The 26,144-nt window shown below is 42.5% G+C and overlaps 1 protein-coding gene across 10 annotated transcripts in view; it reads left to right on the top strand.

Annotated features, from left to right (window-relative positions):
• The window catches only part of adgrl3.1 (adhesion G protein-coupled receptor L3.1), a 602,649-nt gene that overhangs the window by 221,816 nt on the left and 354,689 nt on the right, over window positions 1-26,144 (top strand). The window contains exon 1 of one of the 10 annotated variants that reach the window (XM_067983449.1): window positions 11,012-11,052. The exons of the other annotated variants lie outside the window; for them this stretch is intronic. Within the exon in view, the coding sequence (XP_067839550.1) occupies window positions 11,022-11,052 (31 nt within the window). The 5' untranslated portion in view covers window positions 11,012-11,021. Of the gene's footprint in view, window positions 1-11,011; window positions 11,053-26,144 lie in introns of those variants that run through there. 10 annotated transcript variants of the gene reach the window in all.

Raw genomic sequence — 26,144 nt, 5'->3', positions numbered from 1 at the left:
TGTCGTGGGGAAAATGCTGGAGTCTATAATTAAGGATAGAGTGACTGAACACCTCGAGAATTTTCAGTTAATCAGAGAGCCAGCATGGATTTGTGAAAGGTTGGTCGTGCCTGACGAACCTGATTGAATTTTTTGAAGAGGTGACTAAAGTAGTGGACAGGGGAATGTCAATGGATGTTATTTATATGGACTTCCAGAAGGCATTTGATAAAGTCTCACATAAGAGACTGTTAGCTAAGATAGAAGCCCATGGAATCGAGGGAAAAGTACGGACTTGGTTAGGACGTTGGCTGAGCGTAAGGCGACAGAGAGTAGGGATAATGGGTAAGTATTCACATTGGCAGGATGTGACTAGTAGAGTCCCGCAGGGATGTGTCTTGGGGCCTCAATTATTCACAATATTTATACGACTTAGATGAAGGCATAGAAAGTCTCATATCTACGTTTGCCCTGACACAAAGATTGGTGGCATTGTAAACAGTGTAGATGAAAACATAAAATTACAAAGCGATATTGATAGATTAGGTGAATGGGCAAAACTGTGGCAAATGGAATTCAATGTAAACAAATGTGAGGTCATTCACTTGGATCAAAAAAGGATAGAACAGGGTACTTTCTAAATGGTAAAAAGTTAAAAACAGTGGATGTCCAAAGGGACTTAGGGGTTCAGGTACATAGATCATTGAAGTGTCATGAACGAGTGCAGAAAATAATCAATAAGGCTAATGGAATGCTGGCCTTTATATCTGGAGGATTAGAGTACAAGGGGGCAGAAGTTATGCTGCAGCTATACAAAACCCTGGTTAGACTGCACCTGGAGTACTGAGCAGTTCTGGGCACCGCACCTTCGGAAGGACATATTGGCCTTGGAGGGAGTGCAGCGTAGGTTTACTAGAATGATACCTGGACTTCAAGGGTTAAGTTACGAGGAGAGATTACACAAATTGGGGTTGTATTCTCCAGAGTTTCGAAGGTTAAGGGGTGACCTGATCGAAGTTTATAAGATATTAAGGGGAACAGATAGGGTGGATAGAGAGAAACTATTTCCGCTGGTTGGGGATTCGAGGACGAGGGGGCACAGTCTAAAAATTAGAGCCAGACCTTTCAGGAGTGAGATTAGAAAACAGTTCTACACACAAAGGGTTGTAGAAGTTTGGAACTTTCTTCTGCAAACTGCAATTGATGCGAGCTCAATTCCTAAATTTAAATCTGAGATAGATGCTTTTTGGCAACCAAAGGTATTAAGGGATATCGGCCAAAGGCAGTTATATGGAGTTAGATCACAGATCAGCCATGATCTTATCAAATGGCGGAGCGGGCTCGAGGAGCTGAATGGCCTACTCCTGTCCCGATGTTCCTAAAAGCTTTATTGTGTTGCCTTCAAGTTTCTGGTTGTGGATTTCTCTCTTCCCTCTTTGTTCTCTCTCCCTCGCCTCAAGTGCTCGCTCTCGCCTCTGTGGGGGCCCCACCCGTGCCCTCTGTGGGCACACCACCTCCCCACCCGCCCGCACCCTCTGTGGGGTCTGCGCCCTTTCTGGGCCCCTCTCCCAGGGTTGGAAATGACTCGTGAGCTGCACTATGGGCACTCTTGCTATAAGAGGCATTGGGTATGCATTCATCCCGTTTTATATCAGACCTGGGTGTGCTTGATTTACACAGTGGACGATAGCACTGGGAAAGGTATTTGATTCCCCAACACTAATAGCTTGATGAGCATTTTAATGAACCCAGTGTGAGATGGAATGTCGAAGAGGACTCTGTAGCTGTGTTGTTGGCAGCAGCTTGGACTGCTCGCACAATCAGCTCCTTCACTCCCTTACCCGGTGAGGTGGTACAGACTATTTTTTGATCACTCCATAGGTGTGGTACTGCAATTATCTTTCCGATTTAGTTCGGACAGTTCAGACTCTCATCAGGCTGCTCCTTCAAGTATGAAGTGTATGGGAACCAGATGGGGTTCACTTCAGTTTGTACATGGCTTATTTATTTTGAAGTAATTAAACAAAATGTGTTCCACATTGTTAAAAATGCAAAACTGTATAGATTATTTGTTTATTTTTGGATTGCGATATTTGGGTTTCCGGGCTGACTAATTTATGGGACTGGTTTCATGTGTGGCTCCGTCACAGTCTAATGTACGGGACCTAAATGGTGAAGAGCCCAGGGAAGCAGATGGGCCAAATTTACACTTAGTTTCTTTGTCAATGTGTGCCTCAGATTTTGAGCGAAATCATTGCTTTTTTTTTAAACATATTAAGTGGTGTAAAGAGTGTGGCTGAAAGCAACTCTAAGCAGGACGGATATCTCAGGAAATTGAGCCTCGTGTTGCTTACAGCGCAAAGAATTTGAGATGTTGTATTGGGATGTCAAAAAGTCACAGGCTCCTCAATCTCCCCGTTTGCAAAGTTATCAAAACCCTTTCTCGCACTGCAGTGCTGTACCGCACTCCAAAGCCGCTGTTTATTGGTTAAGGGCTGAGAATCTAAACTTCCTGCTGCAAAAAGAACATGGGCTTTATAAGTGCGTTAATATGGTGTATAAAACTGACCTCCTGATGTCCAACTGGCATTTGCTCAGTCGGGGAAATTTTTCATCTGCGAATTCCGCTTGTGGCTCAGCTTTGTTGGGTCAAAACACTGCACTTCCTAGTCATTGTTGTGAGGGTAAATGACCCTGAAGGGACTATAGGATCAAAGCTGTATTTTTCCCAATATTTTACAGTTGAAGTCTTCAACCCAGGTCCATGCAGACAGGACTTGTCTGTTCAGATGTATAACTGGTTGCGATGAGTGAACTGTTCCGCTTGGAGGGGAGGAGAGGAGAGCAGAAGAAAAGAGGAGTTACTGTTGACGAAGGAGAAGTGTTGAGAGAATCTTTCAAGACCACCTGCTGCGGCATACATTCTCAGGCCACACATAGGTGCACAGATTGTGTCTGTGACAATTCCAATCACTGTACCTAATGAAAAAAAAATCATTGCATTGCAGGCAGGATCTTAAGCAACAGAGGCTGGGATGAGGGTTGCTTGGTTTGTTGGATGTGTTATGGAGGGGGCTGAAGAGAGTTGGGCCAGAGTCCTGTTATCTCTGAAAATAACCACAAAAATGTCACATTTTATCCATGAATAAAAATGTGATCTTTTTTGATTTGCCTTACTGTAAATAATCACTTGCATATTTGACCTTGAGTTCGTAAGTGCTTTAGCTGTAATTTAAACCCCATTATCACTGGCTGCATGCAGAATCTCATAAATGGGATACTTACACTGCAACAAAAATGTCTGGAAAAAGGTAATTTATTGCAGGGTTAAGTAATGTACACAACATTGAGGAGAGCATTTCTGCGATAAGTGAATTGATGGAGAATTAATTAATGTGTTACTTTTTGAAGAGCTTGGTTTGGTGTGCCAACAGGTTGATAGTAAATGAACAATTTGAACAGTTATGTTGTTTGTTCACCCTTAATTACAGGCAAGATTCTCAAACTGAGATATTTCTTGAGAAATATTACTATTAGACTACAGGATTCATCCAAAACATTGCCTTAAACCTTATTCCTGAAGTATAAGCCACAGCTTAGAGTATGGTGCAACTGTAGCTTTACACAGTTTTTTTCCACACAGTTGCTGCAGTTTTGGTTTCAGCGAAGCCTGACTCGGCCCATGCTGGAGTGAGACTCCGACTCTCACTTTGTATTGTTTTGGAGTCAGGTTGGGCTGTGACACCCCATTTACACTGCACAAGCTTTGTGTCGCTGCAAAGCTGAAACCACTTTGCACCATAATAAACTTATAGTGTAAATGTACCCTAAGAAATATGAAAGCGCCCAGATGACAGCTGCACGCTTAACACAAGGGTGCATGAAAGGAACACCTCATGCTGAACAGGAATCTAATACCATACACAAGAGTGGGAACTATAATGGGGGGTGGTCACAACATCACAAAACATGGTAAGTGAAACCATTTCAAACAATTGAGAGTTACTACCAACAATATTTTGTTGCACTTTTATTTAAACAATTTGTTTTGGTTAACCTGAGTCGATGGCAACACTGGAGTATTAACCTTAAGGAGTGACTGAGGTTAACTGTTAGGGACCTGAGGGAGTGACTGAGGTTGGGTGTTGGGGACCTGAGGGAGTGACTGAGGTTGGGTGTTCGGTGACTCCATACAAGTTCATAATCATCTGAGGTCATTCAGTTTGAATTCAAGAAAGACAAATCGAATATTTTTTTTAACGGTGAGAGAAAAGGAGCTGTAGAGGAGCAAAGAGACTTGTGTGTCCATTTGCACAGATCACTAAAAGCTAGTGCACAGGTACAAAAAGTAACCAGAAAGGCTAATGGAATGTTGGCTTTTACCTCAAGGGGGTTGGAATTCAAAAGTGAGGAATTGATGCTTCATTTGTACACATTCTTGGTCAGACCCCATCTGGAGTACTACATTCAGTTTTGGGCACTGAACCTCAGGAAAGATATGTTGGAGGGGGTACAGCACAGATTCACCAGAATGATAACTGGGCTAAAAGGGTTAAATTATGAGGTTGCATAAACTTGGTTTCTGTTTAGAATGTTGAGGGGTGATCTAATCGAGATCTTTAAAATGATAAACAGATTCAAAAGTGTAGATACAGAGAAACTATTTCCTTTGTTGGGAGAATCCAGAACATGAAGGCATAATAAAATCAGAGCGAGGCCATTGAGGAATGAAATCAGGTAGCACTTTTTCGCACAAAGGAAAATAAAGAGGTGCTACATAAATGCAAATATCAGGACGTCACAAAGAGCTTTGCAGCCAATGAAGTACTTTTGAAGTGCAGTCACTGTAATGTAGGATGTAAGGGGAGAGGAAATCTGGAATGATCTTTTTTCCCCCCACCCCCAAAGGCAGTTGATGCTAAGTCAATTGAAATTTTCAAGATTGATAGATTTCTGTTAGGTAAGGGCATCAAAGGAAATGGAATAAAGGCAGGGAAATTAAGTTGAGATCCAGATCAACCATGATCTAACAGAATGGCAGAACAAGCTCAAGGGGTTGAATGGCCTATTCTTGTTCCTATGTTATAATGGATGTAACTTACCACCCACAGTGAATACTTCCAAAAAGATAAAGCTCTATGAAATGATTCCCTGATCCTTGATCAGATTTGAGCAAAATTTCAAGGTATCAATTTAACATCATAGCCAATGTTTTTTTAGCTTTTGTTAATTGCAGTTGACAAGAGAATATTTCAGTGGTTGAAATAGCACGAGGGTATGGTAGCATAGTGGTTATGTTACTGGACTAGTAATCCAGAGGCCTGGACTAATAATGCGGAGCCAACAATAATCCAGCAGCTGGTGAATTTAAATGTAATTAATTAAATAAAATCTGAAATTAAAAAAAACCTAGCATCAGTAATGGTGGCCATGAAACTACCAGATTGTCGTAAAAACCCATCTTGTTCACTAATGCCGTTGAGGGAGGGAAACCTGCCTTCCTTACCCGGTCTGGCCTATATGTGACTCCAGACCCACAGCAATGTGGTTGATTTTTAATCGCCCTCTGAAATGGCCCAGCAAGCCCCTCAGATGGACAGTCTCGCTACAGAAAGTCACAATAATCACAAACGGATGGACCACCCAGCATTGGGCCACTAGGCACCGGACACGACAAAGGCAAATCAAGCCCAGTCGACCCTGCAAAGTCCTCCTCACTAACATCTGGGGACTTATGTCAAGATTGGGAGAGCTGTCCCACAGACTAGTCAAGCAACAGCCTGACGTAGCCATACTCTCAGAATCATACCTTTCAGCCAACGTCCCAGACTCTTCCATCACCATCCCTGGGTATGTCCTCTTCCACCGGCAGGACAGACCCACCAGAGGTGGCGGTACAGTGATATACAGTCAGGAGGGAGTGGCCCTGAGAGTCCTAAACATTTGACTGTGGACCCCATGAAATGTCATGGCATCAGATCAAACATGGGCAAGGAAACCTCCTGCTGATTACCACCTATCGCCCTCCCTCAGCTAATGAATCAGTTCTCTTTCATGTTGAGTACCACTTGGTGGAAGCACTGAGGGTAGCAAGGGCACAAAACGTACTCTGGGTGGGGGACTTCAATGTCCATCACCAAGAATGGCTCTGTAGCACCACAAGTGACCGAGCTGGCTGAGTCCTGAAGGACATAGCTGCCAGACTGGGCCTGTGGCAGTTGGTGAATGAACCAACATGAAGGAAAAAGCTTACTTGACCTTGTCCTCACCAATCTACCTGTCGCAGATGCATCTGTCCATGACAGTATTGGTAGGAGTGGTAGGAGTGACCACCGCACAGTCCTTGTGGAGATAAAGTCCCGTCTTCACACTGAGGACACCATCCAACGTGTTGTGTGGCACTACCACCGTGCTAAATGGGATAGATTCAGAACAGATCTAGCAGCTCAAAACTGGACATCCATGAGGCGCTGTGGGCCATCAGCAGCAGCAGAATTGTATTCCAGCACAATCTGTAACCTCGTGGCCCGGCATATTCCTCACTGTACCATTCCCAACAAGCAAGGGGATCAACCCTGGTTCAATGAGGAGTGCAGAAGAGCACGCCAGGAGCAGCACCAGGCGGACTGAAAAATGAGGTGCCAACCTGGTGAAGCTACAACACAGGACTACATGCATGTTAAACAGCAGAAGCAACATGCTATAGACAGAGCTAAACGATTCCACAACCAACGGATCAGATCAAAGCTCTGCAGTCCTGCCACATCCATTCGTGAATGATGGTGGACAATTAAACAACTAACGGGAGGAGGAGGAGACCTGGACAACATCCAGGCTTGGGCTGATAAGTGGCAAGTAACATTCATGCCAGACAATGACCATCTCCAACAAGAGAGAGTCTAACCACCTCCCCTTGACATTCAACGGCATTACCATCACCGAATCCCCCACCATCAACATCCTGGAGGTCACTATTGACCAGAAACTTAACTGGACCAGCCACATAAATACTGTGGCTGCAGGAGCAGGTCAGAGGCTGGGTATTTTGTGGCAAGTGACTCACCTCCTGACTCCCCAAAGCCCAAAGCCTTTCCACCATCTACAAGGCACAATTCAGGAGTGTGATAGAATACTCTCCACTTGCCTGGATGAGTGCAGCTCCAACAACATTCAAGAAGCTCAACACCATCCAGGACAAAGCAGCCTGCTTGATTGGCACCCCATCCACCACCCTAAACATTCACTCTCTTCACCACTGGTGCACCGTGGCTGCAGTGTGTACCATCCTTGGGATGCATTGCAGCAACTCGCCAAGGCTTCTTCGACAGCACCTCCCAAACCCGTGACCTCTATCACCTAGAAGGACAGGGGCAGCAGGCACGTGGGAACACCACCACATGCACGTTCCCCTTCAAGTCACACAACATCCCGACTTGGAAATATATCGCCATTCCTTCATCGTTGCTGGGTCAAAATCCTGGAATTCCCTACCTAAGAGCACTGTGGGGGAACCTTCACCACACTGACTGCAGCGGTTCAAGAAGGCGGCTCATCACCACCATCTCGAGGGCAATTAGGGATGGGCAATAAATGCTGGCCTTGACAGCGACGCCCACATCCCATGAACGAATTTTTAAAAAGCTGCCATATTCTGCATTTGATCATCTAGATTTAATTTTTTCCCTGTCGCCTTCAACCTGATTTTAGCTAGATATTTATTCAGCTTTTTTAAAAAGTATCTAGAGTTAATCAAACTAGCAGTAAATGCTTCTGACAGGAGTCTCTTTCATCTTGGGAGAGGTGGGAGATTGCTTTTGGCTGGTTAATTTCAGGCATCCTTTTGATCGAAGTTCACTCCAAGATGATGTCCATGGCAATGAAAAATGTAAAGCTATTCAGCCCTCTGACAGACTTGATAATCTCTTATGATTCTGCAGCACTCTTGATGATTGACCGGCTTGTCTGCCTCATTAGTTGGACCTGGGAGGAGTAGACCTGTTACTCGGAGAGTAGGGAGGGGTATGGGATTCTTCCCTCCAGATAATCCTGCAATCCAATTCCCTGAATGGTCGTGTGATCCTGGACAGACATGTGATCCTGGACGGACATGCAGCAGGAAATTTACCAGTGCTCTGTGATGGTAAACTCATGGTTTCAGCTAGTTAATCTCTAGCAGTACCGCAGCACACACTTGGTGATCCTCAAGCCTTGGATTTTGCTAGGTTTTCTGGACTTAGGCAAATAAAATGCCTCTCTTTCGGGGAGAGGGTGTGCTCTGCATGGGGAGGAGAATGCTCTGCTAAATCTGTGTATCAACATTGTATATACATTCAAAAAGAATGTGAATCATCTCACGTAGCAACTTTTCCCCCATTTGGAACAAACAGGAACTCCAGCTTTGTGGAATTTGCAGTATCCCAGTTTGGAAAAACTTAAGCATGGTGATCATTTTCCACTTGTGCCTGACAAACCCTCTCCCCAAAAATAGGACTGCTCAACTTCTGAGATCCATGTTAAATAATTTGTATCCTTTTACATTATCTATGCCCTCAACCTTTTAAGATTTGGATCATGTCCCCCATTATTAATCTCCTTTCTCCAGTGAAAACTAGTTGAATTTAGAGTGCATCATTTCTTAACTTAAGTACAAGAATCTTCTCTCTTCAAAGTATCTATCCTCTTGAACGTTAGGTACACAAAATCACCATAAAGTATACTAAATGTAGCCTCAATAAGTTAAATAGCTTTAAATAACCTGTTTCCACTTGTAGCCTTGAACATTGTTAGGCTGATAGTTTCAGTGAATGGTCAATCATACCCAAATCCTTTCCATCAATGGGATACCTGTTCATTGTGGACATGTCCTTGTTCCAAAATGTAATTAGTACCTAGTATTAATCCAGATTAAAATCGATCTTCTATTCCTTCCTATTCGATCTGCTAAATTTGTTCAGACCTCTCTGAATACTGCCCATCTCTCAATCTTTCTTTCCCTCTTTATTTCTCGTTCTATATCTGATTTGACATTGAATTCACCCCCCTTCTCTGTTTATTTCTCAATCGTTAAATCTCATTGGTTAAGGAGATACACTGTTGGTCCCAGATGTCCTGTTGCTCTCGCCGCACTGTTATCAGCTTGCACTTCCAGCAACTTTGTGGGCAAAAAATTTTAAAACCTAAACATGCAAGAACCAGTCTACTGGGCACGCCATGAGATGCCCAACTCCCACAAAATCTGAGCCAATATGTCCCTTGGGTAGCTGTTAACTACTAGTTCAGAAACTCCTAAGAATTTCATTAGATTTGCGAGATATGATCTGTGACCTCCACAGAAGTGTTGACTACTCCATGGGGTTCTACTAATTTTGGAAGAACATTAATAGTACTTTTATAAAATACCATTCACCATTTTCCCAACAATGTTGGGTAAATTGACCCTTGGTGTCCCATTCATGTCTTGTCCCTTTTTTAATACTGTTAGAATAACATTCATTGTTTTCAAGTCTTCTGCCACTGCCTCTATTTATGGAACTTTATTAGCCGGAACCTTGTTTATTTGATTGATTTTTTTTTTGATTCTGGAGTGTTCTGGATTCTTTTGACTTCATCTGCGCATCCCCCCCCACCCCTCCCTCTACTCCATTCCATCAGTGGCACAACCTTCAGCCATCCTACCTTGTGCTCTGGAATCCTCTTTCTTAATCTCTCTTCCCCCATGCTACTTCTCCCCACCTTTTAAAGTCTTCTCAAAACATTTCACTTGACCATGCTTTCCGTCACCTCCCTTACCTACTCCTCTACTTCTTGATCAGTGTTGATCAGTACTCCTATAAGGTGTGCTGGGCTGCAATATTCATTGTGAAATTTCCATTGTGAAAAATAAAGAATTTATTTCATGTACGACCAATGCCTGATATCTTCACCCCTACCAGAATGATTCCAGGGATGAGGGTCTTTCGTTACATGGATAGACTGGAGAAGCTGGGGTTGTTCTCCTTGGAACAGAGACGGTTGCGAGGAGATTTAATAGAGGTATCAAAAATCATGAAGGGTCGAGACAGAGTAGATGGAGAGAAACTGTTCCCATTGGCAGAAAGGTCAAGGACCAGAGGACATAGATTTAAGGTGATTGGCAAAAGAACCAAAGGTGATATGAGGAAAAACTTTCTTACACAGCGAGTGGTTAGGATCTGGAATGCACTGCCTGAGGGGGTGGTGGAGGCAGATTCAATCATGGCCTTCAAAAGGGTACTGGATGAGTACTTGAAAGGAAAAAACTTGCAGGGCTATGGGGAAAGGATGATGGAGTGGGACCAGCTGGATTGCTCTTGAGCCGGCACGGACTTGGTGGGCCAAATGGCCTCATTCCCTGCTGTAACCTTTCTATGATTCTGTGATTCCCTCCAATAATATTTTGGGTCATTTTATTGCTTAAATGATTTATCTGGCCTCTGTTGACTATTTCTAACAGAGCAGAAAGAGCGATCCAAAGATTTTGTTGAGTTACTAGATGATTCTTTGTGGTGTTGCACACGAGAAATCAAGACCAAGTTTAGTCTTCAGGTGAAGCAGGGTTAGAGGGTGGGGATAATTCGACTGGTATGCACAGACATAATTAAGTCATATATTCTGTCCTTATTTTTATATAATTCTTGGATTTGCTATTTATAGTTAAATAGTAAAACTTGGGGCAGTTTGTGAAACCGTGTCAGAGATTGGTAGGAGCATACAAGTTTCTCTGCGGCATCGGCTGAGGAACCAGGTGAGAAAACTGAGACGCGACAGTGCCAGCACTGGTGGGAGGGTGTAATTACAGTGTGAGAAGTTCATCTGGCTGGTTTCCAATTTAAAAAAAAATGCAGAAGTGTGATGAAGTGGCAACACAAAGTAATGTTTTGTAACAGGAAGTACGTGCAGAAGTGATTTGTGTGTGTGTGTGTGTGTGTGTGTGTGTGTTACACAATTCTTTTCACACTCTATACTGCAATTTGGCATTGTAGTCTTGGGTGTTGAATGTCAGGCGTGGAGTATAAAGTAGAGACATGTACCTGGGTGATGAACTTCATGCTGATGGTAAGACACAACTGAATGCGATGGTAATAGTAATGTGCACTGGCCACACTATAAATGCACATGATGTGCCATTAGTCAAAACAAATTGCTTATTTTGGACTATTTAATGCTGACTTACTTGAAGTGGCTCAGTTCATCGGATGCTGTTGAAGAGTGTGCTTAGGAATGGATAGTGATGTGACTGGATGTATAAAAAGGTGCTTTCTGCTCACACTCCACTGATATGCAGCACAAGTCATTCCCAAGTTCTTGCTCTTGGGCTCAGTATCGTGCCCCCACCCCACCCTCAGTGCCGCCCATATTGACTACTTAAATATATATTTTTAAAAAGGAATCACTTCTATTTATATAAACTTGGTGCAAGATCCCAAGGCGCCTCATAGAGGGGAAATGAACAGAGCAGTCATCAGAGATGGATTAAGTGCCTGTGGTTGAGTGTGGGGAGGCTTTTTGAAGGTGGAAATAGAACTATGCAAGGTGAAATTTAGGGAGAGAATTCCAAACCATTCCGACGTTCAGAGTTTCACAGATTGCGCCTATTGCACCTCTACTTCCACAACCAAAAAGTGTGTCAGGAATTGTACTAAGTTTCCAGTATTTAATTGTCTTACAAATAACTCAGCATTTTTTGCTTCTCTCCCATAGCCAATAATGTTAGAACCAGTTCCACCACAGCCAGTAATGTTATTTTCTACTATGCACTGACTAAATTGGTTTGATCGGTCACAAGTCTGTGGTACTGCTGTTCAGATGTCCAACTTTCTTTCTCAGTCATATTTTGTGGAAGTTGAGGGAGGGCCTCTTCAACTAGTATTCTGGTTTGGAGTTAGACAAGTATTTTTATGGCTCATTTTTTTGTTTAAGTGTGATATGAATGGAACTGATATCGTCTGTTCACCTGAGCTGTTTTGAACAGAATGGTTACTGCATACTACATAAAGTCTACTCAACTGACATGAGCTTCTTCAAGGTAAACTGTGATGGTATGTTAAAACTGATGGAAGACAAATGTCGGACTCCGATCAAGAAATTCTGATTCACACGGAGCACAAAGTGTTCAGCATTTGGAATAAATCTCTGGGTTGGGTAGGGTAGCGGAGGCAAATATTTTGGAGTCCAGTGAAGAAACAGTTGGAGGTCGTCATCGGGGGAGGTACTTTTTCTGGATTGGATGATTTAGCATGTGCTAAATGGTCACTTAAATCCACATCTGCCCTGTTATTTTTCATCACTGAGCGGAATTTTTTTTATTTTGGATGGAAGCTGATATACAGTCAGGGCACAACTGTACTTGAATATTAAACTGTACCTGTGAATTTGAGGAAGTGATGATGGGGTAGTTCTTTTCTTTTTTAATGCAGTTTATTGACAATGGCACCGTAAGTATACAGCAGCATACCAGGGATCCCACTGTAGTATATTCTTCTTCTTTCACCAATGGAGAATGACTGCCACTGAGAGAAGATAATCTGTGAGCAATGTGACATATGAACTGCTCGATGAAATAAGACCAAGGTCCATCTAATTTACCTTCTACCATCCAATGATAATGGAGTTGTTAACTAATTTATAGCAATCAATCTCGAACAATTAATCTACAACAGACCCAGACACGAGGCGAAGAAACTTCCATTGATGGAAAACTTTGGGAACCATGGGTTAAAGTCACCTATTCCTCCCAAACATGCGATACTTACCATATGTCATGTTTCAAATTACTCATGTACTAGATCCCAAAATGTTACTTTCTGAAAGAAATTTATCTTATTTGCATCAATACTAGTTGCTCTCTTTTGTATCCTTTCAATAGCTGCAATATCCTTTCTATATTGAGGTGACCAGAACTGTACACAATTCTAAGTGCTGTCACACCAATGATTTATAAAGTGGCAAGATTACCTCACTATTTTGACTTGCATCAAATCTGAGGTTTCATTTGAAACCATTCCTAAAGTTCGAAGCTTATTATTGCCCTGGAAGGAACTATTTAAGTTTATTGGAACCAGAGACCTGGGGCTCCATTGATAGCTCAATGGGCTGATTCAGTGAGCAGCTGAACCATACAAACCCAGGTTCAATCCATGTCCTGTGCTAAATTCACTGATCTCCGTTGAGTTGCTGTTAATGTAATCAGAACCTTGATGTTAGAGAGAAGACATTCGGCCAGATGTCCTGCTCCTACCATTATCCATTGAACTCTGCTCGAGGTACATGTTGCATGATGAACTGATTGAGGTCAAAATAGTTTGCCAGCAACACTTGCCGTTGAGGCTCACATAAATAAAGTCCACTTGGGCAAAATACTGAAGGACAACTTATACTCGTCGAACAGCAAGGAATCATTACCTTCAAGATGGGAGGGAAAGGAAGAAAACTGCTGAGAAACTATAAAATAAAACAAAGGAACAACCAGTCTGACATATATAGTGTGGGATAACACCAAGGATGAAAACAGTCCGAGAAAAGGAGATTTAAAAAAATTGCTTAGGTAGGCTAAGCCTGGGTTTTAAAAATCTGTAGGTTGTAGAAGGAAAGGAAGTCTGAGAAGTAACGAGTTCCACAGTCCATTAAAGGTATAAAAGTTCTCTTTGTAAAAGTTTATAATACTGCAGGTAAAGTTCTGAGAACCTCATTTCCAGAGCTCTCTGAATAATTGCTTAGCCATTGCCTCCATTTCATTGCACTATTGAGATGAAAAAAAATCTTCTGATTCCCATTACATATAAAATAATTGATTTGAGCAGGTAACTGTAAGGTTGTAATTGCTATGACGTTAGAATGGTACATGGATGTCGGCTGAATACTAACAGAGTTCGAACTTCAAATGTTCTCCCCGGAATTTGTTCCTTATATTTGGAACTGCATAATAGATTGCTCATGGTTTAGAATTACGGGAAATTGCTGATTTGGGATGCTATGGGTTAAGTTAGCAATGATCAAACACACTACTTATTCATCTTATAAGACTGTTCAAAGGATGTAGGGAGGAACATAGGAACAGGAGTAGGCCAATCAGTTTGTTCTGCCATTCGATTATATCATGGCTAATCTGTATCTATATCCATATACCTGCCTTGGTCCATAACCCTGAATATCTTCGCCTACCAAAAAATCTATCATTCTCAGTTTTAAAATTTTCAATTGGCCTAGCCTCAACAGCTTTTTTTTTGGGGGTGGGGGTGGGGGTGGGGGATGGTGTTCCAGATTGTCACTATCCTTTATGTGAAGAAGTGCTTTCTGACATCACCCCTGAACAGCTTAGCTCTAATTTTAAGGTTATGCCCCCTTGTTCTGGACTCCCCCACCAGAGGAAATAGTTTCTCTCTGTCTACCCTGTCAAATCCTTTAATCATCTTACGCACCTCAATGAGATCATCCCTTAATCTTCTATATTCAAAGGAGTACAAGCCTAGTCTATGCTACCTGTCCTCCATAATTTAACCTTTTTAGCCCAGTATCATTCGAGTGAATCTGCATTGCACCCCCTCCAAGGCCAATGTATCCTTCCTGAGGTGCAGTGCCCAGAACTGAACACAGTATTCTAAATGGGGTTTAACCAGAACTTTATATAACTGACATAACTTCCAACCCTTTGCATTCCAGCCCTCTTGAGATAAAGGCCAACATTCCATTAGCCTTTTTAATTATTTTTTGCACCTGTCCATTTGGACCCTTTAATCTCTCTGCTCATCTACAGTTCCTAGCTTCTCACCATTTAGAAAATACTCTGATCTATCTTTCTTAGGTCCAAAGTGGATGACCTCACACTTCCCCACATTGAATTCCATCTACCACAGTTTTGCCCACTCACTTAATCTATCAATGTCCCTTTGCAGCTTTCTGCTCTCATCTGCACTATTGTGCCACCTAACTTAGTGTCTTCAGCAAACTTAGATATATGGCTCCCTCTTCCTTCATCCAAGTCATTTATAAATATAGTGAAATTCTGCAGCCCCAATACAGATCCCTGGGGGACACCACCAATCACATTTTGGCAAATGAGGTACATACCCATTAACCCATCTCTGTGTCCTATCTTCTAACCAATTCCCTATCCAAGCCAATAGGTTGCCTCCAATTCTATGCACTCTCATTTTTGTTAACAGTCTCTTATGTGGAACCTTATCGAATTCCTTCTGGAAGTTCATATAAATAACATCCATAGACATTCCCTTATCTACCACATTTGTTACCTTCTCAGTATTTTGTCCAAGTGGACTTTATTTATGTGAGCCTCAACGGCAAGTGTTGCTGGCAAACTATTTTGACCTCAATCAGTTCATCATCCAACATGTACCTCGCGAGACATGCCTTACCCTTTACAAACCCATGCTGGCTCTCTCTTATCAGATCATATTTGTCCAAGTGCTCAGTCACGCTCTCGCTAATCACAGATTTTAGTAACTTTCCCACAACTGACATTAGACTAATAGGCCTGTAATTTCCTAGTTGATGTCTCTTGGGATGTGCTCTGTATTAGTTTTATGTACTGTATGCCACAGAGTAAAATGTGGATATCATAAAATAGTGTGGAGCTGGTTCAAGGAAGCATAGCAAAGCCAGCGTAAAGCTAAGCAGAAACATTTACCAATGTTAAAATGTGCACTTGCTGTGCGTCTAGGTTTTCCAGTTTGTCTGGCCAGGTGTAAATTCTCTTGAGCCACTCTGGGATGCCTGTCAGAAAAAGTCAGGATTGAAATGTTGCACACCATGCAGTTGCCTTGGAAAAGCAGTTGCTTTGTAGTTTATAATGCCTCTTAAAGCAAATTAAATTTTATTATGATGGCTTGCAAGAAGTGGCTATTTTATGGAGTACTCTTCAGTGAGACGGAAGCAAATTATGGGGGGAATGGAGCTTTAATTGTCTGTAAAATGGCAAATATTGTGCTGATTTTGATACAGCGGATCAGAACATATTGCTGCGTTCTTCAACAAATACCCTGTGATTAGAAGGTGCCTTCTGGTGGTCATTATACTGACTAGCTCTTGCGGATTTGAACTGAAAGCCAATTAGATTTATGAGCGCACTAAAACATCCATCTGCAACGTAATAAAATGCTCCTGCTATAATTTGTGATCTCTGTAATAACACATACCACCCAATTAGTATTTACTGATCCATGCACCATGTTGTAAACTGTTTATTTAGTAAACTATGTGCAATTGTCTGCCTTTTGAGATCAGCTGATTGACTGCACACGGTTGTGTTGTCACTTGCACTCCCACATCCACTCGGCCCAGCTGCAATAATGATGCTGTCTGACATTTTCCCTGAACTGTGGACTGCAGTGGGAATGATGCCAGTTTGTTTTTAATAAAGGATTAGTTAATAAAACTGAGCCAGACGTTTCCTAATTGTTGACATTTTATTGTTTGCCTTTTGTATAGGTCTCAGCAAGATGGTGTCATGAGGATAATTTTGTTCCATTGGGCTCATAATGATCAAATATCCTCCACAGCCCATCTCGAAAGTATTTTATACTTGAAAAGTCTTTCATTCACAAAATCTTTAGTGTATATTGTTCAGAGCAGTCCACAGTTAAACAGGCATCTATGAACTAACCAGGAACACTTGGGGCTTGGCGATAGTGAGTTAGCACAGTGCCCTTTCACCTCTAAGAATGGAGTATCAATCCAACCTAGACTAACGGATGACAATCTCCTCATTCCTATCATGAGTTTGGGCAGTCTCCACCCACTTCCAAATAAGCAGCCATTTATATCCCAAATTTTGCACTAATTGACACTAAATTGGCAATCTCTCTTCAAAGGAGCAACCCCCCCCCCCCCACTACTATACCCTGGGATGATGTTACACTGTGGCAGTAAGAGCTGCACTTTGGAAGTTGAGATTAAAATACGTTATTGAGGGAGACTCACGCTTCAATTGACTTTGCTGGATTTAGGAATGTTTCATGCGAATATTTGGTGCCTGCTGAAAAATTCGAACAACATATAATTTTACATTTTCTTAACTCAAAAATGGGCTGTACTGTCAGACATTCTAAAATGTGTTGCTGTGTTGGTAGAAATGCTTTATATAACATGGATACATTCTTTCTCCATACCTCATAATCAAAGGGGGTACCATTACTGCTCCTTCCTGCAGTGGACTTTGAAAAGGGTGCTGTCAATGCTCCGAGCATGTGCTTTAGTTGCACTGCATCATAGGATTTTATAGCATGAGAGGAGGCCATTTGGCCCATCGTGGTTGTACTGGCACTTTGAAAGAGCTATCAACTTATTCCTTTTCCCCCTGTCCTTTTTACATTTTTCTTTTTCAAATATTTACTTTCCCTTTAAAAGCACACAATTGTCTGTCAAAATAACAGTGAGACTAATGTCATTCATTCTTATTCATCCGCAAATGCTACAGCAACTTCAGGCAATGGTAGATGTGCGGTTAAACATGGAAATACAAAGGTTGCTGTTGGAGATGCACCACACCGCCGTTAGCTTAGAAAACATGTCTTGCCGTCTGCCTCATCACTGAAATGCATTGAATGGTGTGAAGTTGCAGTATTTGAACAGTAGGTATGAATTAAACTCGCCACAGAAAGTTAAGTCATTTCAAGCCTGAGCACCCATTTTAACGATGTGATAAGTGTTAATTACTGCCAGTCAACCTCTCTGACACTGAAAATTAACTATTACAAGTGTGGAATCTCATTCCTTCACGTTTTAATTGTTGGAGATTTTTAAAAAATAATTTGATTTTTTTTTACTTTTCTTTTCTGTCTCTTTTTTTTCTCTCTCTCTCAATCCAATCTTTTTCTCTTTATTTCACTTTCTGTACCTGATTTAACGTTGAATTCACCCACACTAACTTACACTTGCTTCTCCGTCCTTGTGATGTTAATTTCCCAATCCTTCAATCTGATTCGCCAAGGAGATACACAGTTGCTTGCCCGGATCATTCAATGTTTCCCTCACTGGGATGTTTCCATCTTGCACTTTCAGCAACTTGTGTTGCAACTAGGAGCCCTAGTAAAATTGAAGTCAATTGGAATCGGGGAAAACTCTCCAGTGGCTGGAGTCATACCGAGCACAAAGGAAGATGGTGATGGTTGTTGGAGGCCAATCAACTCAGCTCCAGGACATTGCTGCAGGAGTTCCTCAGGGCAGTGTCCTAGGCCCAACCATCTTCAGCTGCTTCATCAACGACCTTCCCTCCATCATAAGGTCAGAAATGGGGATGTTTGCTGATGATTGCACAGTGTTCAGTTCTATTCGCAATCCCTCAAATAATGAAGCAGTCCGTGCCCGCATGCAGCAAGACCTGGACAACATCCAGGCTTGGGTTGGTAAGTGGCAAAGTAACATTTGCACCAGACAAGTGCCAGGCAATGACCATCTGCAACAAGAGAGAGTCTAACCACCTCCCCTTGACATTCCATAGCATGACCATTGCTGAATCCCTCACCATCAACATCCTGGGGGTCACCATTGACCAGAAACTTAACTGGACCAGCCATATAAATACTGTGGCTACAAGAGCAGGTCAGAGGCTGGGTATTCTGCGGCGAGTGACTCACCTCCTGACTCCCCAAAGCCTTTCCACCATCTACAAGGCACAAGTCAGGAGCGTGATGGAATACTCTCCACTTGCCTGGATGAGTGCAGCTCCAACAACAGTCAAGAAGTTCGACACCATCCAGGACAAAGCAGCCCGCTTGATTGGCACCCCATCCACCACCCTAAACATTCACTCCCTTCACCACCAGCGCACTGTGGCTGCAGTGTGTACCATCCACAGGATGCACTGCAGTAACTTGCCAAGGCTTCTTTGACAGCACCTCCCAAACCCACAACCTCTACCACCTAGAAGGACAAGAGCAGCAGGTACATGGGAACAACACCACCTGCACGTTCCCCTCCACGTCATACACCATCCCGACTTGGAAATATATCGCCGTTCCTTCATCGTCGCTGGGTCAAAATCCTGGAACTCCCTTCCTTACAACACTGTGGGAGAACCTTCACCACGTGGACTGCAGCGGTTCAAGAAGGCGGCTCACCACCACCTTCTCAAGGGCAATTAGGGATGGGCAATAAATGCCGGCCTCGCTAGCGACGCCCACATCCCATGAACGAATAAAAAGAAATCATCAAGATTAAACACGCAAGGGCAAGTCTAACTAACGGCAGATACCATTCGTTGCTGTGCTACAGCAAATTCTAGGCCATTATGGATTCTGCTTACAGCACTGTTTCTGATGGGGCATTCCACATCTTAACAACCCTCAGTATAAAAGTAAAGGATAGAATCCAGTGCTTCAGGGAAGAGCAGTGGCCATGTTCTCCCAGAGGTGCAAATTCAGAAGCGTCACTGATCGTGTTTTTCAACAGTACAGCAGTAAGTGTTTCAGCAGAGTAGGTGAATATTGTTAGTAACTAAATTTGAGAAAAAATAAGATGGGATGGGGAGCTGGGTTATAAGAGACCAGGAAGCTGTTAGGTTTGATCGCTTCTCTGTGCTGAGTTAGCTGATTGAGTTAGCTGATTGCGGCTGTTTCAGGTGGTGAGTTGTTAGCTGTGATGGCTCCCATACTTAAATAACCTACTGATACTGCTTAAGATCATTCATGAAAAATGTCCCAGGTGAGATACCAGGGGTCTAATGCCATTCACAGTGCAGTATCTCAGCAAGAGTCATTAGAAGATGTTCTCCTAGACTTGGAACCAAGCGCACTGGTGCGGCGAATGTGAGGGACTTGGGCTGATTGGAGTGCATGCTTATGAAGGGAGCTACCTGATTTTCTGATGTGTACGCTCGGGTGATCCCAGGGTGCAAACCCAGGATGATCTCTTCTGTTATCTTTGTGAGACGAAGCAGCAGGGCAAAATATTGGAGAAAGCAAAACATTCTTGTGGGGAGAAGAAACTAGTTTGGGGCTGATCGTTGCCATTTTCAAGAGGGTAAAAGCCTAGAAGAACCCAAGTGATGCAATGTTTTTGCAACGCAAATGATATTCTGTGATTGTACATGTTTAACAGAAGGGAAAAGCTTCTCAACAGCTTTTCAGAGGGGAAGATAGCCCTTTGGTGTCAGCTGTGGCTCAGTGGGTAGCAATCTCGCCTCCTGAGTCAGAAGGCTGTGGGTTCACGTCCCACTTCAGGGACATGAGCACAAAATCCAGGCTGATGCTCCAGAGGTGCCATCTTTCGGATGAGATGTTAAAACCGTGGCCCCGTCTGCCCCCTCAGGTGGATGTAAAACAGCCCATGACATTATTTTGAAGAACTGCAGGGGAATTATCCCTGATGTCCTGGCCAACAATTATCCCTCAACCAACACGACTTTTTAAAAAAAACACATTATCTGGTCATTATCACATTGCTGTTTGTGGGAGCTTGCTGTGCGCAAATTGGCTGCTGTGTTTCCCTCAATAGTGACTACATGGCAAAAAAGTACTTTATTGGCTGTAAAGTGCTTTGGGACGTCCTGAGGTCATGAAAGGCACTATATAAATGCAAGCCTTGCTTTCTTATTTCTTTCTCTTTAATAGACTTTTATATGTGGTGACCCATTCAGATTTCTGAAATTTTTAAAATTAGTTCGGTTTTGTTTTGGAGTTAAATTGCTCGCTTTATCGCAGTGGATTAACATTGAAAGTGAAAGAGTTAATCTACGTAGTTACATAGTATAACGTACAGGACAGAAACAGGTCATTCGTCCCAACTGGTCTCTGCCGGTGTTTATGCTCCACATGAGCCTCCTCCCACCTCTCTTCATCTAACCCTATCAGCATATCCTTCTCTTCCTTTCTTCCTCGTGCTTATCTAGCTTCCTCTTAAATGCATCTATGCTATTCACCTCAACTACCCTTGTGGTAGCGTGTTCCATATTCTTACCAATCTTTGGATATAAAAATTTCTCCTGAATTCCCTACTGGATTTATTAGTGACTATTTTATATTTATGACTTCTAGTTTTGGTAAGAATGTGGAACACATTAATGTAAATTGTGAACAACAGCGGTCCTAGCACTGATCCTTGTGGAACTCCACTTCCCACCTTTTGCCAGTCTGAGTAGCTACCCTTAAATCCTACTCTATCTTCTGTTTTGTAGCCAGCTTTGCTATTCATTCTGCTACTTGTACCCTGACTCCATGTGCTCTGACCGTAGTCATGAGTCTACTGTGCGGTTCCTTATCGAAGGCCTTTTGAAAATCCAAATATATTACATCTACGGCATTATCCTTGTCTATTCTTCCTGTTACTACTTCAAAAAATCCAATAAGGTTGGTCAAGCATGACCTTCCCTTTTGAAATCCAAGCTGACTACTCTTCATTATATTTTTGGCTTCAAGATTTTTTTTTATTACGTCTTTGAGTAAAGATTCCATTATCTTTCTTACCACCGACATTAAGCTAATTGGTCTATAGTTCCCCGGACTTGTTTGATCCAACTTTTTAAATATAGGAATAACATTAGCTGTCCGCCAGTCCTTTTTCCAATGAATTTTTATACATATATGTAATAATACCTCTGCTATTTCTTCCCTAACTTCTAACTGTAAAACTAATGAAGATTTCACAAAGTGAAACTGCACATATTATTTATATTTAAAGCATGTTTGAAAGCAGTCCACTGGGACAGTTAAAAGTGCCTGGTGAATAGCGTCCAGCACAGTTAAATCTGGGCAGAGTGACAGTTAAGATGTCTAAAGGCAGGGCCATTAGTAAGCAATTTCTTAGAGTGCCAAACTTACATTAACAGGTTGGTATTGACATCAAACTTTGCGAATCTCGTTTTACCATATTACTGTCAGGAAATCTAGATGGATGACAATGATATAAACATTAGCTGAGTTTGCTTGCACTTCCAGTCCAGTACAATAGATTTTGAAAGGTTTGCTCAGCTGTAAATTAGAGACAGTCACATTTTAGTGTCCATACATTTTTGCTATTACATAGTGAGATCTTTTTCGTACTGATGATAGGGAGGTGAAGATTTACAAGGATTTTTCTTTAGTTTGAATGCTAATAGAATGTGATTGAATGTTGATTCGGTTACGATTGAATTTAAAACCTGCCATTAGAAAGAAGATTGGCAATCTCGAAAGCAATTTATGTGTGCCTCAAACTAACGTGCATGCAATGTTTGAAACACAATCAGAGTTTGTCCTTTTCCAGGCTGCGGAAGCACAGTGAGACTGAATAAGCATTCATGAATGAAAACTAAGGTCTTTAGTCAACGTGATCAGTCAACTTGGTGATAGCAGTTCTGTGCTCCAGCTTGCATCTCTCAACTAGCTGTTCAGCACTACAGCCTTCTACAGCTTCACATTGCTGTGTGTCCTCACTTTTCACTCCTGCTGAAAAATATTCCCCACATCCTGAACCTCTGGGACTTTATTCTTTGTCTCTAACTGCCATTGTTTACACTGCTGCACATTCAGAAATAAAAACAGAAAATGCTGGGAAATACTAGCACATGTGGAGAGAGTAACCGAGTTGAGATTCAAAGATGCACAAACCTTTGAAGATGGCAGGATAAATTGAGAAGGCTGTTTTTAAAAAAAAAAGCATATGGGATCCTGGCCTTTATTAATAGAGGCATAGCGTACAAAAGCAAGGAAGTTATGCTAAACCTTTATAAAACACTGGTTAGGCCTCAGCTGGAGTATTGTGTTCAATTCTGGGCACCACACTTTAGGAAGGATGTCATGGCCTTTGGGAGGGTGCAGAAGAGATTTACTAGAATGGTGCCAGGGACAAGGGTCTTCAGTTATGTGGAGAAGCTGGGGTTGTTCTTCTTGGAACAGAGAAGGTTATGGGGAGATTTAATAAAGGTGTTCAAAATCATGAACAGTTTTGACAGAGTAAATAAGGAGAAACTGTTTCCAGTGGCAGAAGGTTCGGTAACCAGAGGATACAGATTTAAGGTGATCGGCAAAAGAGCCAGAGGCAACAGGAGGAAACATTTTTTTACGCAGCGAGTTGCAGTGGTCTGGAATGCACTGCCTGAAAGGGTGGTGGAGGCAGATTCAATAGTAACTTTCAAAAGGGAATTGGATAAATACTTGAAGGGAAAAAATTTACAGGGTTATGGGGAAAGAGCAGGGGAATGGGACTAATTGGTTAGCTCTTTCAAAGAGCCAGTACATTTACAATGGGCTGAATGGCTTCCTCCTGTGTTGTACCTATTATGATACCCAGATGGAGAAGACTGCCAAAGCTGTGAGAGTAATAATTTAAAAAGAATTCCTGGAGATATTACTACCGGTATAAAACTATTTTGACAAGAGAGTTACTGCACGCTCATTTGTTTGTCCCAATTTTCTTCCCTTGTTTCATCACACACATGCACTGACCTAGAAAACATGTAAAAGCTGATCAACAGCTTCAAAAAACGCTGACAACACACAAAATAGAGAGCTTTCAGCGACCTCCTTTGAAGCTCGAAGAAGTTAAATTCTGTATTTATTGTCGAAGATTTTTACCAGTGTTTTGGGGGTCGCTTTTCACAATTCAGCCTGTTTTCTGTTAAAAAACAAAATTGCCGGGTCCTCCCTGTGACAAATAATTATACCAGAAATTGCAGGAGGCTTTTTTTTTTTAAGTTCAGCTGCAAGTATATTCAATATAGAATCATAGGTCACAGAGAGGCCATTCAGCCCATCGAGTCCGCATCGGCTCTTTACAAGAGCAATCCAACTAGTCCCACTCCCGTGCCCTATCCCCGTAGCTCTGCAAATTTTTTCCTTTCAAGTACTTATTCAGATCCCTTTTGAAGGCCATGATTGAATCTGCCTCCACCACCCCCTCGGGCAGTGCATTCCAGATCCTAACCACTCGCTGTGTGTAAAAAAAAAAGTTTTTCGTCATGTCACCTTTTGGTTCTTTTGCCAATCACCTTAAATCTATGTCCTCTGGTTCTTGACTCTACCGCCAATTTTGAACAATTTCTCTTTATCTACTCTGTCTACACCAATACCTCTATCAAATCTCCTCGTAAATGTCTCTGTTCCAAAGAGAACAACCCCAGCTTCTCCAGCCTATCCACGTAACTGAAGTCCCTCATCCCTGGAATCATTTTAGTAAATCTCTTCGGCACCCTTTCTAAGGCCTTCATATCTTTCCTAAAGTGCGGTGCCCAGAAATGGACACAATACTGCATTTGTGGCTGAACCAGTGTTTTATAAAGGTTCATCATGACTTCCTTGCTTTTATACTCTCTGTCTCTATTTATAAAGTCCAGGATCCTGTATGCTTTTTTAACACCTTTCTCAACCTGCCCTGTCACCTTCAACGATTTGTGCACATGTACCCCTTTTAGAGTTGTGCCCTCTAGTTTATATTGCCTCTCTTCCTCCTTCCTACCGAAATGTATTACTTTGCATTTTTCTGCATTAAATTTCATCTGCCACGTGTCCGCCCATGGCACCAGATAGTCTATATCCTCTTGAAGTCCATCTATATCCTCCTCACTGTTTACAACCCTTCCAAGTATTGTCATCTGAAAATTTTGAAATTGTGCCCTGTACACCCAAGTCCAAGTTATTGATATATATCAAGAATATATATCCCAGTACTGACCACTGGGGAACACCACTGTACACCTCCCTCCAGTCTGAAAAACAACCATTTCCCATACTCTGTTTCCTGTCCCTTAGCCAATTCTGTATCCATGTTGCTACTGCCCCCTTTATTCCATGGGCCGCAACCTTGATGACAAGCCTACCATGCGGCACTTTATCAAACGTCTTTTGAAAGTCCGTATACAGCACATCAACTGCATTGCCCTCATCTACCGTTTCTGTTACCTCATCAAAAAACTCTATCAGGTTAGTTAAACACGATTTGCCGTTAACAAATCTGTGTTGGCTTTCCCGAATCAATCCACACTCGTCCAAGTGACTGTTAATTCTGTCCCAGATTATCGTTTCCAAAAGTTTCCCCACCACTGAGGGTAAACTGACTGGCCTATAGTTGCTGGGTGTATCTTTACACCCTTTTTTTGAACAAGGGTGTAACGTTTGCAATTCTCCAGTCCTCTGGCACCACCCTCTTATCTAAGGATGTTTGGAAGATTAAGGCCAGTACACTGCAATTTCCCCCCTTACTTCCCTCAGCAACCTAGGATGCATCTCATCTGCACTGGGTGACTGATCTACTTTCAGTACAGTTAGCCTTTCAAGTACCGCTACTTTATCAATTTTTAGCCCATCCAGTATCTCAACTATACCTTCCCTTACTGAGACTGTGGCAGCATCTTCTTCCTTGGTAAAGACAGATGCAAAGTACTCATTTATTACCTCAGCCATGCCCTCCATGATTAGATTTCCTTTCTGGTCCCTAATCGGCCCCACCCCTCTTCTTACTACCCATTGACGCTTTACTTTCCTGTAGAAGACTTTTGGATTCCCTTTTCTGTTGGCTGTCAGTCTATTCTCATACTCTCTCTTTGTCCCTCTTATTTCCTTTTGCACTTCCCCTCTGAACTTTCTATATTCTGCCTGGTTCTCACTTGTGTTATCAACCTGACATCTGTCTTACCCCCTTTTTTCCGTTTCATCTTGTATAGGGAAAACTGAAGGGCAAAAAAGTGCAATTTTGTAGTGATGAAGTTAGAAATCGCCGAAGGAAGACATGAACACTGAATACAAAAACTTTGACTTTTTTTGAACACTTTTGTACATTTTCCAGCATTTTGGGGCTCCATTTTAGCACCCGCTATCTGGTGCGTTCCTGGCGGGGGGGGGGGGGCTCCGAAAATCGGGGAATCCCGGAGCGGGTCGGGAGCCCGACTCCAACCCGCCCACTTCCGGGTTCCCCACAGACGCGCCGACGTGCGCGCGCAGCCCCCGCATGTGGGACTCCCGCAGGCAATTAAAGCCAGCGGGGTGCCACTTGAGAGTATTTATACTGGTATTTCAGGTCATTAACAGACCTGATTAAGGGAATATGTCAGGAGGGGTGGGATTTTAGAAACAACTGGGACTGTTTCTCATACTGGGGGAAACACTCCCAGTTGAAATGGATGTGTTGCAGCTATCAGCCTGTGGCAGCTGCAAAGGTCCATTTGACAGGTTGTGGGGGGAGACCCTCACTCATTGCAGGAGGCCACTCTGTCACTTGGGACG

This window comes from Heptranchias perlo, chromosome 4 (assembly GCF_035084215.1).
Source record: "Heptranchias perlo isolate sHepPer1 chromosome 4, sHepPer1.hap1, whole genome shotgun sequence".
In the NCBI taxonomy this organism is placed as follows: domain Eukaryota; kingdom Metazoa; phylum Chordata; class Chondrichthyes; order Hexanchiformes; family Hexanchidae; genus Heptranchias; species Heptranchias perlo.
Note: the sequence above shows the minus strand (reverse complement) of the source record. Positions and strands in the feature narration are given on the sequence as shown.